Source organism: Daucus carota, chromosome 4 (assembly GCF_001625215.2).
Source record: "Daucus carota subsp. sativus chromosome 4, DH1 v3.0, whole genome shotgun sequence".
In the NCBI taxonomy this organism is placed as follows: domain Eukaryota; kingdom Viridiplantae; phylum Streptophyta; class Magnoliopsida; order Apiales; family Apiaceae; genus Daucus; species Daucus carota.
The window spans coordinates 30687609-30700787 of record NC_030384.2 but is presented as its reverse complement, the minus strand read 5'-3'; the positions used below and the strand labels follow the sequence as shown (position 1 = coordinate 30700787).

General features: G+C 35.3%; 3 protein-coding genes across 3 annotated transcripts; all 3 read right to left on the bottom strand.

Annotated features, from left to right (window-relative positions):
• Positions 1 to 421: 421 nt before the first annotated feature.
• On the bottom strand, positions 422 to 5220 carry LOC108217208 (protein ACCELERATED CELL DEATH 6-like). Its single transcript, XM_064091325.1, has 4 exons — positions 4502 to 5220; positions 2872 to 3294; positions 1436 to 1980; positions 422 to 1307 (listed from the first exon to the last, which is right to left on the bottom strand). The coding sequence occupies exons 1-4, from the start codon at positions 4515 to 4517 to the stop codon at positions 864 to 866; spliced, it is 1428 nt and encodes a 475-aa protein (XP_063947395.1). The 5' UTR covers positions 4518 to 5220; the 3' UTR covers positions 422 to 863.
• Positions 4556 to 5185, bottom strand: LOC135152290 (ankyrin repeat-containing protein At5g02620-like). The gene has a single exon (XM_064092164.1). The coding sequence runs from the start codon at positions 5183 to 5185 to the stop codon at positions 4556 to 4558; it is 630 nt and encodes a 209-aa protein (XP_063948234.1).
• Positions 5221 to 9809: 4589 nt separating the features above from the next.
• Positions 9810 to 12889, bottom strand: LOC108216229 (heat shock 70 kDa protein 18). Its single transcript, XM_017388930.2, has 2 exons — positions 12544 to 12889; positions 9810 to 11699 (listed from the first exon to the last, which is right to left on the bottom strand). Exons 1-2 carry the CDS (start codon positions 12776 to 12778, stop codon positions 10009 to 10011), a joined length of 1926 nt encoding a protein of 641 aa, XP_017244419.1. The 5' UTR covers positions 12779 to 12889; the 3' UTR covers positions 9810 to 10008.
• Between the last annotated feature and the right edge of the window lie 290 nt (positions 12890 to 13179).

Below are 13179 nucleotides of genomic sequence, written 5' to 3'. Positions count from 1 at the left end.
AGAACTGAAAGTAACTCATGGCTGACCGTTTTTCTGATTTCGGGAGTGTTTGGATTGTGAGTGGGAATGAGAATCGGCAATGAGAATGAAGGGTATAGGAATGAGGGGTAGGGTATCTCAAGCACTACAGGAAAAAACGGGTATTTTTGACCGACTTATTTTTGACTTAAAAATTTTATAATATTGTATTGATACTAGCTCGTTTAAACAATTAAGTTAGATTTGAATCCCCTGACAGAAAAAAGAAGAAGTTAGATTTGAATTCGTTCATATTTATTCGAATATGAATTATATCTTTTTGGAAATCTGAATCATGGTTCGAGCCTGATTATTCATATTATTTTTCAATTTTAAATTCATTTACGTAAATAATTAATTTATAGATATTAATCTATCATGTAAACAATATATGAGACTTAGCTGAAATAATAACTTGATCTCAAATAAAGAAGATATTGAAAGAGAATATAAATACAACCGTCTTAATTTATGTGGTTAATGCATTTCAATAACAAAATGTTTTTGTAGCTGATCAAATGGTTTGAATGGTCATGACTCAAGTCTTATCTTAGACTCAGGTTCGGAGCTACCTAATTTATTTGCTCGAAATTGAAAATTGAAAAATACTACAGAGTTGGACATAACAAGGGTCTAACTCAAACCTTAAGCTTTTTACCCTTGTAAAGAACTAATGCCATATTAGCCAGTAAGAAAATAATGGCCAGAAAGAACATGAAACTGATGACGGCAACAGTAACTGCAAGGCTATGCGAGTGGGCCAATACGACATATGTACCAGCTATAAATGTCAACATCATTGCAACGATGGATATAATGTTCAGCACTGTTGATGCAACATCGAATCATCTCACTCGAACAGGATCATCGTTCATTGATGAAATGAAGTAGATGAAGAGAGAAGTTAGTGATAGTGCCAGAGCTAAGGCATCTGATATCATGAATGTTTTAAAAGCTTTCCTCTTTGAAAGAAGAATTAATCCTTGTTCGGGTTCTCCACTCTGATGGTATCCGCCGGGCATTGTAAAACCAACGGTAAAAGTCACCGTAGTTATCAGGGCAGTTACAATAATCTGTGTGTTTGTCCTGGACCTATACCCTTGAACCTCTTCCTTCATCTTTTCACGCCTTCGTGCAATCAATTCTTTCTTGGCTTCCTTAAATTTCTCATCTTTTTTGGACCTTCTTTCTTTGGTCACTTCATGGTAAGGCATATCTGGTTTTCTCCAAAACCAAATCCAACTTCGTTTAGATTCTTGGATTTCATCAAGTGCTTCTTTGATTTGTACCTGTATATAATCGTTAGATCGACTTGAATAATTTGGAAACAACTTGTGTTTGACCGTGTATATTGAAGTTGTATAATGACAGTGTACACAATTTTGTACACCTGGCACTACTCATATTTTAAATGTACCTGATCAACAATGATATCGTCGCTAAAATATAACATGTCTGCCTGAGTCCAAGAACCCCTATTTTGGACCACCTTTTGGCATGACTTGTGTTTGATGACTTCCGGAACAAAACAACCGGACCAGATAAGTAAATGGAGGGGTGTATTGCCATCAGCGTCTTGCTGATTCAGCATGGCATCAACATGTTCCAGGGGACAATGTTTCAACATACATTGTATCATCTCTATCTTATGTTTAGCCACCGCCAAGTGCAGTAAAGTTTCACCGTGGATATTAACAACCGGATACGGCTCATCACCCCGCAATAATTTTATAAGCTGAATCAGTGTAGAAGTATTGGCATCCAAGACCGCTATTAGAAATGCTTTAATACGGTCATCTTCCGATATGTGGTCACTGATCCTGATGTGGGCTTTTATTATCACTTCAAGTATAGAATCAAACTCTTGAAACACAGCATGATGGAGTGGTTTCCACTTCCACCCATCCTTATCGACGTAAGTTACAACAGATGGGTTTTCTTCCAGGAGTCGTACTACAAAATCTGTGATAAATTCACCCAGATTCAAAAACATATTTAGAGAGAGATAGTAATATTCAAGGATGAAGTGTATCAGCCCGTTTGGCTGAGCTTGTGACTTAAGACTTAACTCGACTTATGATTTAATGTAACGTAACTTATTTGATAAGTTTGGAGATTAAAATTTCTGTTTGGGTAATTTTATAAGAGTAATTGACACTTTGTACCCCTCAACTTTAGGCGTTTTTTCGATTTAGTCTCAAATAATTTTTTTTGGCAATATGCACCCTAAAGTTTAAAAAGCACTTCGATTTGCACCCCTTTGACCATATTCCGTCAAATTGACCGTTAAAATTAACCGAGGCAGGGGTAACATTGTAATCTAGGAGGCAGGAAGAGGGGTTCGATGATAGAGCGATTGTATTTTCTGATTTTCCTGAAATGTAATTTAACAGTCAATTTGACGGAATATGGTCAAAGGGGTGCAAATCGAGCGCTTTTTAAACTTTAGGACGCATATTGTCAAAAAAAATTGTTTAAGACCAAATCGAAAAAGCGCCTAAACTTAAGGGTGCAAAGTCATTTATAGATAATCTACGACTTATGGTTAATTTTTATCAAAAAAAAGTTCAAAAAATTAAGTCACTAGAAAAAAAACCTCAAACTAACTTGTGACTCTAAGTCAGCTTCTGGCTTATTCCCGACTTTAAGCTGAATTCTGACTTATTACACAAACAAACATTTTTCAGCTTAAAGTCAGAAACAACGCTTTAAGCCCCAGCTTTTGGTGGAAAAAAGCAGGCTCTTAATTGAACTACCATCTTATAATTAAGTGACTCTTAGTTGGTTTAACAAATTCCCAGCATTCTTTGAATTTTAAGAACAAATTTAAAATTTTTCTTAAAATTTTCATACCTCGACTCCGGACTCTGATAGCAACAAGAAAAGCATGCAGACCAACATTTGTGATTTCAGTCTGACCTTTGTCGGTGGCGTTTAGAATCTCGTACGTCTCAGATAGTAGTATCACCATGTCCCTGAACCCATTATGAGCGGCTTTGCCGATTAAATCTGAGAGATTACTTGAACTGACTCCAAGTTCACGTTTATAAGCTGGATGTTCAGCTAATATCAGCTCAGCCACTTCCGTATAATTTTGACTTACCGCAAGTTCTAAGATGGTCATTTCGTCGTATGTTTTATCAAGTATTGCTTCAAAACTATCATTATCATCAGACGCATCCTCTGAATTACTAGTTGAACGTTTGGCTGCGTAAATGAGTTTTCTTAACGCATCTTTAGCTATGCTATTTGCTTCAAGCAAATTCTGTTTCCATGCTGCAAGTCAAGTGCAAAGGTACAGGGGTTATAACATTTGTTCAAATTATATATATATAATGCAATTGTTACAAATAACTAAAATTTATTATCTCATACATCTAACAGAATAAATTATATACATCAATAAAAAAACATAGTTGATATCATATTTACAAAACCTTTGATTGCATCACTGATGTTGTGTTTGGTTGGGGTGGATGGAATGAAATTGAATGGAAATGAGTAAAAATAAAGAAAATAATAGAGTGTAGGAGGGAGGACATTGAAAAAAATGAGTGACTACAAATTTTGTATGATAAGATTTGGGCATAAGATATGTATGATAAAGAATGGAGCAATCCTTCATAAAATGAAGGGTTTGAGTTCTAGTTCAGGGTGATATGAATGAAATGGTGGAAGGAATGAAATATTTAAACATTCAACTAAATTATAGTTCTAATCTTATTTCATTCCCTCCATTTCCGTTCACCCCAACCAAACACAACATAATAGATTAAATATAGATGAATTTACGTTCGATAGCGAAGATTATCAAATTTTTACTTTTTATATACTTCTGTCAGCATATAATAGTTGCTTGACTTTTTTTCACGTACTTTTAGGGGTTTTGACCGTACACTTATAAATATTTTTTAAAATTTTTTTTTTGTGAATAAAAATATTAGTGTCATATTTTTATTCACAAAAATTTTTTAAAAACAATATTTATATGTATACGGTCAAAACTCTTAAAAATGCGTAAAAAGTCGAACGATGAGTTATCAAGTTAATCAAATCTTTTTGTTGGTAAAAAAATTTTTAATTTGAACTTTGGTTGAAAGTTTGAACTGGTGTTAAATATATACTCCCCTGTCTTAATTTATAAGTCCTTTCTCAAAAGAACACGCATATTGAGAAAAATGTTGGTTGCATATAATTTTAACTCATGCATGTATCATTAATTAGTTCATTGATAAGTAAGAATAGTGTTGAGTTTCAAAAAATTCGCAATAAATATAGAGATTTAGTGTATTGAAACATGAGAATAATGTTGAGTTTAAAAAAGTCACAATTAATATGGAGATAAATTTGTGTTGAAAGAAGAGAGGGACATGTATTTTGGGACAATTTTTTTTTTCCAAAAAGACTTATATTTTGAGATGGAGGAAGCATAAGTATGTTATGAGAAAGCTGAGTATGGTTGAAAGTGGTGACCAGTGCAAACCTCTAGGAAGACTCATAATAGAGGCATGCAAAGCAGTCGTATCGTCCGGACCGTCTAGAGATGAGCTTTACAAAATGAACATATGGTCTTGACCATATCATGTTTCCCCAATTTAGCCGCAAGAAAGAGTGGAGTTTGGCCAATAGAGTTTTGAATATGTCTATCACTTGGGTCTGCCTGGACTAACCGAATAACAATTCCCAGATGACCAAATTGCACGGCTCGGTGTAAGGCAGTGTTCTTCCAATTATTAGCATGCCTCACAAATGCTAAGAACTCGGCACTCACCGGTTTACATTGTAAATCTTCATTATTAGCTGAGGAAATTCCAGCACTACTGCTCCTCCAATCGTTAGCATGCCTCACCAAAGCTGAGAAAGCACTAACCGGTTTATAAGGCAAGCTCCGGGCTGCTTCGATAAGGGCCTCAACGACCTCGACGTGTCCACGTTGTGCTGCTAAGTGAAGTGCAGTTTGTCCTGATGTATCCACCTTGACTAATAAATTTTTGTTTGCAAACTCCTTTACTAGGAATTTAACATGACTTGCATCGCCTTCCCAGGATTCCTTGTGAAGGATAGTCCAGTGATTTTCCTCATCTACAATTCCTGTGAACTTCTCTAATTCTTCTCTGGCATGAGTATCACCGGTTGAAGCAGCCCGAAATAATGTGTTTCGGCTCATCCTTATAATATATGTTTCTGAGAGGGGTTTGTATTGATATTGGATATTGTACAAAAGCTGACTACCAAATTACTCTTCTTATATAGACCAGGGCAGGCTCTTTCTTAGCCGCCAGTGATGTAATCACAAAAATGTGTGCGTGATATATACATGTGTAATTTTCTCAAAAATACGATTTTTCTTACAATTTATGTTTGGGTCTAAATAAATTTAAAAAATTTAAATTAGTGATTTCTAAATTACATCAAAATATAGTACATATAATATTTATATTGATCGTTGATAGCGGGAAAAAATATAGTGAAGTGTGATTCCAAAAAAATTTGGAGCCTTTTGTTACTAATGTTTGGAAGTTTTCTCTCCGATTTTCTCAACACAATCACTATATTTTTAAAGTGAATATCATTAAATCGTACTGATTTTTAATTTTTATTTAAGGGTTCGTTTGTATTTAATCATTAAATGAAGATAATCAAATAAAAACCAATATTAGTCTAAAAACTAAAAACTAGTTTTAAAATGATCAGAGATCTCTTAATAATTTTTAAAATTTATAATATGCATCCCTTTGCTGGCACATCAATTTTTCAAAACCTACAATTTTTACCCAAATGCCACATTAGCAATGGGACCCATCCAGACGCCACGTCAAATGTCACATCAGTATTGGGATCCCACCCAGACCGCCACATCAGCTGTTACATCAGCATTGGGCGCCTATCTAGATCGTTAAGTTAGCTGCCACGTCAGCATTGGAAGCCACCCGGATTGTCACATCAGCCCCATGGCAGCATGACGTCTCTGTCACGTCTGTAAAGTGATGACGTGGCAACGCCACATCAGCAGCCCCGCCCCGTCAATAAGTGGGCACCCCGGAAATTAAAAATAAATAATTATGAAAGTCATGCAGTCAAATGCAGTTAGCAATTATGAAGTGGGTATAATAAAATTGACAATGTACCTAAGGGTTTTTAGTATGCTTAGAATCTAATTTCTAATTTGAAATATTAGTTATAATATCCGAGTTAAAAAATTTGATTTTTAGATTTTGTTTTATTAAAGAACCAATTTAGATAAATATGATATTATTTTAGAATCGGTTTGAGTGTTATTCAATAATTTTTTAGAGATAAATGATGATATTTTATGTTTTTAATTTATTAATTACATGTTTGATTAATAATGAGATTGCTATATTATGTGTAAATATAGTTGTTATTGACTAGACTCTAAATAGAGTCTTCTATCACTACAAGAAAAGTCGATATTAGTTGAAATTTTTCGGGCGCGGACTTTCCCCTTTTATTTTGCCTACAAAATTTTGGAGTAGCAAAAAAAAGCTGAATTTATTTCTATTTTCGACCAACTAAATTCGTCAGGGAATATTTTTGACCAAATTTGATCGAAATAATTAATTTCGACCTTCGACCGTAAAGGTCACGTCCTTAATAATAATCATTATAATTAAGACCGGCTTAAAAATAATTAGCAAAAATAAAGAATAGGAATATTTTCAACCAACGTCATCTTCTAATGAATTGTCTCTAAACATTTAAAGTGCTGTACATACATAGGCAAATCAAAGGTCAACTTTTAATATTGTAGACAAAAGATTTTACTAAAAAACATATCTTCTGTATTATTAGATGAAACACTTTCGTATAAAACAAAGATAAGTTATAAATAATTAAAGAGAGAAAGAAAATATAATTAACTAATAGGCCTCGAATTCTTAAAGCCGGCCAGAGAGAAAGAGTGTCTAAATGTGGTGACCAAAAGAAAATAAGGGTTGTCTCACACCAACTCTATACAAATAAAAATACAAAAATAAAAAATCATAGGAGAAGAGGACAAGGAATATTCTGGAAACGTCCCCACTTACATTTTTAATTAGGCACCAGAAGAATTTTATAATATAGTTCAATTATAGGGACACCTTAAAATAAAAAGTTAACTAGCAACAATTATCAGTCAATAACATAGGGGCTGTTTGGCTAAGCTTAAAAAAAATGACTTCTTGCTTAAAATAAAGAAATAGATTATAAGTGAAAAGTTGGTTTGAATTTATAAGTTATTAAAAATGTTTGGATACTCATGACTTATTTTGTTATAATAAGCTCCAAACCCAAAAAAAGCTAGATTTCTTAGCTTTTTTTTAGGGCTTTAAGCCTCATTTTAAGTACTTCTCTTAAATTGCCAAACACTACATAAATAATAAGTTAAGTTTGCCAAACACCCACATAATATGATGTCGTTTCTCATCGCAAATTTTAATTATACATCAGAGTTGTTGAAACTACCCAATTTTTTGTAGTAAACTATGTTACTGTAAGTTTTGTTACAATGACGTATGTACAGAATCTAAACCCCGATTCCAAACTATGCTGAGCTCGTCAAGTTTAACATTCTGCTCAATAAATTCATCCAAACACAAAATTACACTTTATAGTCGTCACAGATGACACATTATAAATGACATGTTGCTCGTCACGAGCTTTGTATAAGAGCCTCAAAATGCGTGCAAACAGTGAACGTAAACTACCTGGTGGGACGGAGAGAGTACTTCTCTAGTCCAAATATCTCTGCAATGATTAATGATATTTAATTTAGTGTAGCATTGAGTTATTTAAAAATGTGTTTAACTATCATATTAATACGACGGTTTTTCTAATGTGTGCTAAAAGACACACAACAAACACCAACTCTTATGAAAATGACGTTTTTCTAATGTATGCTAACGAAATGATCAGGGCTGAGCCCACCACAGTCTGCGTAGATATCCTGCTAAACACGTGAGGTAATTAATGTTGTGTTTGTTTGTAAAAAATGAGATGGAATGGAATAACTAAAATTAATAAATAAAAATAATAGAGGTAAGAGGAGGTTTTAAAAAATAATCGAGTGAGTGTAAAATTGTTATGATGACATTTGAGAAGAAAATAAGTACAGTAAAAAATTGGAAGTATGATATTTGGCATAGGGTGTAAGGGTTGGAATTTATAAACATTTTCCCATATTATAGTTCAAAATTCATTTCATTTTTTCCATTTTCATGCACCCGGCCAACCAAACACAACATTAACAAAAGTTTGATCATCTTTTATTTACGGTAATAACTACATTATGTCGAACGCTTCGCAGCAATTTTCAGAGGTCTAAATAAATAAAACAAAAAACATTAATTCTGCGTACGCTACATCATACAGTTGCGTACTGTGCCTCCAAATCTTGCGAGTTCCTAGAAGAAACTGAATTCATCATAGCTCCTCTATTTGAACCGGAATCCACTGTATCAGTCCGTGTCCGACACGTCGGGCAGTTTGGATGCGAATAGAGCCACAAGTCTATACAAACTACATGAAATGTGTGCAGGCATTTTGGCAGAGTTCGCAGATCTTCACCGTCTTCAAACTCACTCAAGCACACGGGGCACTCTTCTTTCGGACTCTTGTTACTTGTTGTGTATTTATGAGTTGGGATGCTGCGAATGTCCACCTCGCCTTGGCCCGTATCTTGTGGTTGTTCGAGGAAATCATCTTGTCGAGGATGGCAGAAAATAGAAAGGAGACAGTGGTACATGGTGACTACTAAAGCAGCGCATCCGAATGCAAAGAAGAAAAACTTGTGATCAGTTAGGACGTTCATGATACAATAAACCAGAATCGTAGTTTAGCTCCAAATAAATCTTCATTTCTAGATTCGAGCAAGCTATGTTGTTGAGCGACGGTGATTACAACTTATAAGTTACAACATTGTTTTACTCATATGGATTCTGTTTTTTAACAAGTGCTGGTTTTTGTAAGTTATTCACCAAAATGTGTACAATTTGTTGACATTGTAATAGTAAAAATAAAAGACACGATGTTAAATGTTATGCCATTTATAGGAGGATGTTACTTGTTAGTGCATTAAAAATAAATTCAACCTAAAATATTCTTAATTTGTGGTTTTGAGAATCAACTTCCAAAATTAGAGTTACCGTCGTTATTTTTCCGCTCTGCAACTTTCATCTCCTTTATGGATTAAATCTTTCACTCTGTTATAATCTCTCATATTTATTACTCCCTCTGTCCCCCTAGATAGTTTACCTAGGGAACAATGAAACAGAACATAGTACCACCATATAATATACTATAAGACATCTCCTCTCTACGCCATCCTATATATAAACAGATTACTACATGGAAAAAGATACCAGAGAAAATAAAATAGAAGAATTATCGCGTTTTGCATAATTAGTTTAGCTTAGGCACGCCTGCAATACAGTGACCAGTGATTAAAACTTAATCGTAATGTCCCCCAGTAGCTAAGGTTTAATCAAAATATTTGGACGAAAACTTCTGCTGAAAATTGTTTTATGCATCTGCTTTAGTTATATATTCAGTAAACTTTCACTGGAAGGGAAGAAATCAGATAGCTGAAAATATAAACTAATAGCCATTTCAAAAAGAACATGTTGACTACAGTTACTCGAGGACAAACTAAACAATTGTAAGACCATGGTGATAACTCCATTCTCTGTCTGTAGTTGATAAAGTTTTCTAGATTGGAAGGACTAAGACTGAACAATACTATAGCTAACAACATCACAAGACCAAACAAAACTATAGCTAGCACCATCAAATGACCCGAATAAACTTCATTAAGTTCATAGAATTCCTTGGAATATTAAGAATAACAAAGTACATGAGGTAGGAGCGACATGCCAACTTAAAAGACAAAGATTTCAGGCTTGTAATACTTAGGTACCGAAGTCAACTCTACTAGAGGAAAGCTACAATAAACAAGAAAAAACTAATTACTGTTTCACATCGGTTAAGGTGCTAGGGTCGCGTGCATTGGCGCTTGGGCAAGCCACCAGAATATTCACCACCTCCTGATCCGCCAAATACCTGATTCCATCTGTGCTCGATCTCCTGTAGCTTATGCTCAAACTCATACACCTCTGCTTGCCGGTTGCCATCCAGCCAGCGAAATGTATTCCCAATAGCATCTTCCAGACTAGTCCTGGCAGCAACTGGAATGGCAACCTGGATGCTATGAATGAAATCCCTTTTGGTTTTCAAGTAATTTTCCAAGGTATTCATGGCCTGAATCCTTTTAGCTTGCAACTCATCCTCAAATTTATACTTCTCAGCATCACTAATCATTCTTTCTATCTCTGCCTTCGAGAGTCTTCCCATGCTGTTAGTTATCCTTACATTGTTTCTGACCCCAGTGGCATTATCCTCCCCTGTAACAGTCAGCACCCCATTTGCATCAATGTCAAAGGTGGCTGACAATTTGGCGACACCTCTTAGGGCAGGAGGGATGCCGGAGAGAACAAATTCACCCAGTAACCTGTTATCAGTGGATTTCACTCTCTCGCCCTCAATGACTTTGAACCAAGCAGATTTCTGATAATCAGCACTTGTAGTGAACCTACTTCTCTTAGTTGTGGGAATAGTTGTGTTGCGTGGAACAACAACACTTGCTACTTGGCCAGCACATTCAATTCCAAGGGACAAAGGATTCACATCCATGAGCACAATGTTTTGAATCTTTTCACTATCATTCCCACTTAAGATAGCAGCCTGCACTGCTGCACCATATGCAACAGCTTCATCAGGATTAATGCTTTTACAGAGCTCTTTTCCGTTGAAGAAATCTCGTAAAAGCTGCTGAACCTTTGGAATTCTAGTCGAGCCACCAACAATGACAACATCATGAATGCTGCTTTTGCTCATCTTGGCATCTTTTAGACAAAGTTCCACAGGCTCCATACATTGCAAGAAAAGATCCAAGTTAAGTTCCTCGAATTTTGCCCTGCTAATTTTCGAGCTAAAATCAACACCCTCGTATAAAGATTCAACCTCAACTGATGCCTGGGTATATGAAGAGAGTGTCCGCTTTGCCCTTTCGAGAGCAGTCCTCAATCTTCGAAGAGACCTAGAGTTTCCACTTATATCCTTTTTGTACTTCCTATTAAACTCCTCCACAAAGTAGTTGAGCATACGATTGTCAAAATCCTCCCCGCCAAGGTGAGTATTTCCTGCCGTGGCTTTCACTTCAAATATACCCGCCTCAATCGTCAGAATGGAAACATCAAAAGTACCCCCACCAAGATCGAATATAAGCACATTTTTCTCCCCAACAAAACTTCCACTGGCATAGTCCTTGTTAAGACCATAAGCAATGGCAGCAGCAGTAGGCTCGTTGATTATACGAATTACATTAAGACCAGCAATTGTTCCAGCATCCTTCGTCGCCTGGCGCTGAGAGTCAGTAAAATATGCAGGGACAGTAACAACAGCATTTTTAACCAATGATCCGATGTATGCCTCTGCAGTAATCTTCATCTTCAAAAGGACCATAGATGAGATCTCTTCAGCAGAAAACTGTTTCTCCACACCTTTGAAGTTGACCACAATCATTGGCTTCTCACCAGGACCAGATATAACTTTAAATGGCCACAATTTCATGTCATTCTGTACCGAAACATCACTGAACCTCCTACCAATCAATCGTTTTGCATCTGCCACAAGATAAGATCAAATCATTGTTGCATGAATATAGAGATGGTAAAGATGAACATTCAAAAGCATAAAAGCACAATTTAACAAGAAAAAAAAATTAGAATGATGCTACACCCTATACAAAATAGACATACTTAAACACGTCATCAGTTATTGACGTAATTAACACAAGTTTGCAACCCTCCCACTTAATTATATATCAAATATCCGTGCTTGGGGGCAATAACAATCCACTCAAACACAAACAAAACAAATTCTCATGTAAACACAGACAACACTCATATTCCAATATTCCAATATTATAACATATGTATCAATCTAATAAAAAAACGACCTTTTTAAATTTTTACACATTCTTTTATATATGTAGCATATAAATCCCATAAATCCATGATTCGGCACGGAGGGAGCAGTAGCACATTTCATACAAATCACATAGACACATATAGACATTATAAACCTATTTATTAGATTCCATAAAGGGTCATCAAAAATCCTCACAAAACACGCAATCCGCCCAAAGATTCCACGTTTCAAGAAAACCCTAATTCATAATAATCACCAATCATCAATAAAAAATTAAAAAAGGCCAAAAAATAAAATTACATAAAAGGGATCATCTATTGCACAACATCCGCCGAAAGATTCCACATTTGAATAAAACCCCAATTCATAACAATCACAAATCATCAATAAAATAAAGAAAAAACCCAAAAATCATAAAACCCCGAAAAAACCCAAATCACCATCAGAAAAAGAAAGAAAGAAAAAAAAAGAAACTACCACAGTAAAATTCATGTATCAACACGTATGTGCATGGGGAAAAGTGCAATAAATAGTTACCAAACACGGAGTTAACAGGATTCAAAGCAACTTGATTGTACGCAGCATCGCCAATGAACCGCTCGGAGTCGGTGAAAGCCACGTACGACGGCGTTGTTCGGTTGCCCTGATCGTTGGCGATGACCTCAACGCCGTCGTTTTGCCAAACCGCCACGCAAGAGTAAGTGGTCCCGAGATCGATCCCGATGGCCACTGCTCCTTTTCCTTGACCTTTTTTCTCTGGCGTTGTCTCCATTTTCAAACTTTTTATGACTTCTTTCTTTAAGGTAAATGGAGCGGTCGTAGGAGAGTGTACGGGAGCTACAGGGTTTTTTATTGCTGGGGGTGTATTGTGTAGTCTGTAGAGGCACGGAGGGGGCGTATATATAGGCACATAGATGTGAGAAAGATATCTCACTCCATCCGTTCGTGTGATATGTTTGTTTTGAAAAAATTACAAATAAAATTAGTTGAGGATTTTATTTCTTGTCTATCTCTAATAAAATACATTAAATTAAGATATATATATATATATATATATATATATATATGTAATAGCCAAATATGAAAACATGTATTTAGAAAGTATTTTGAAAAATATTCAAAAAATTATTTTGAAAAAAGAAACGAGACAGATATTTTGTGATAAAAATTTTC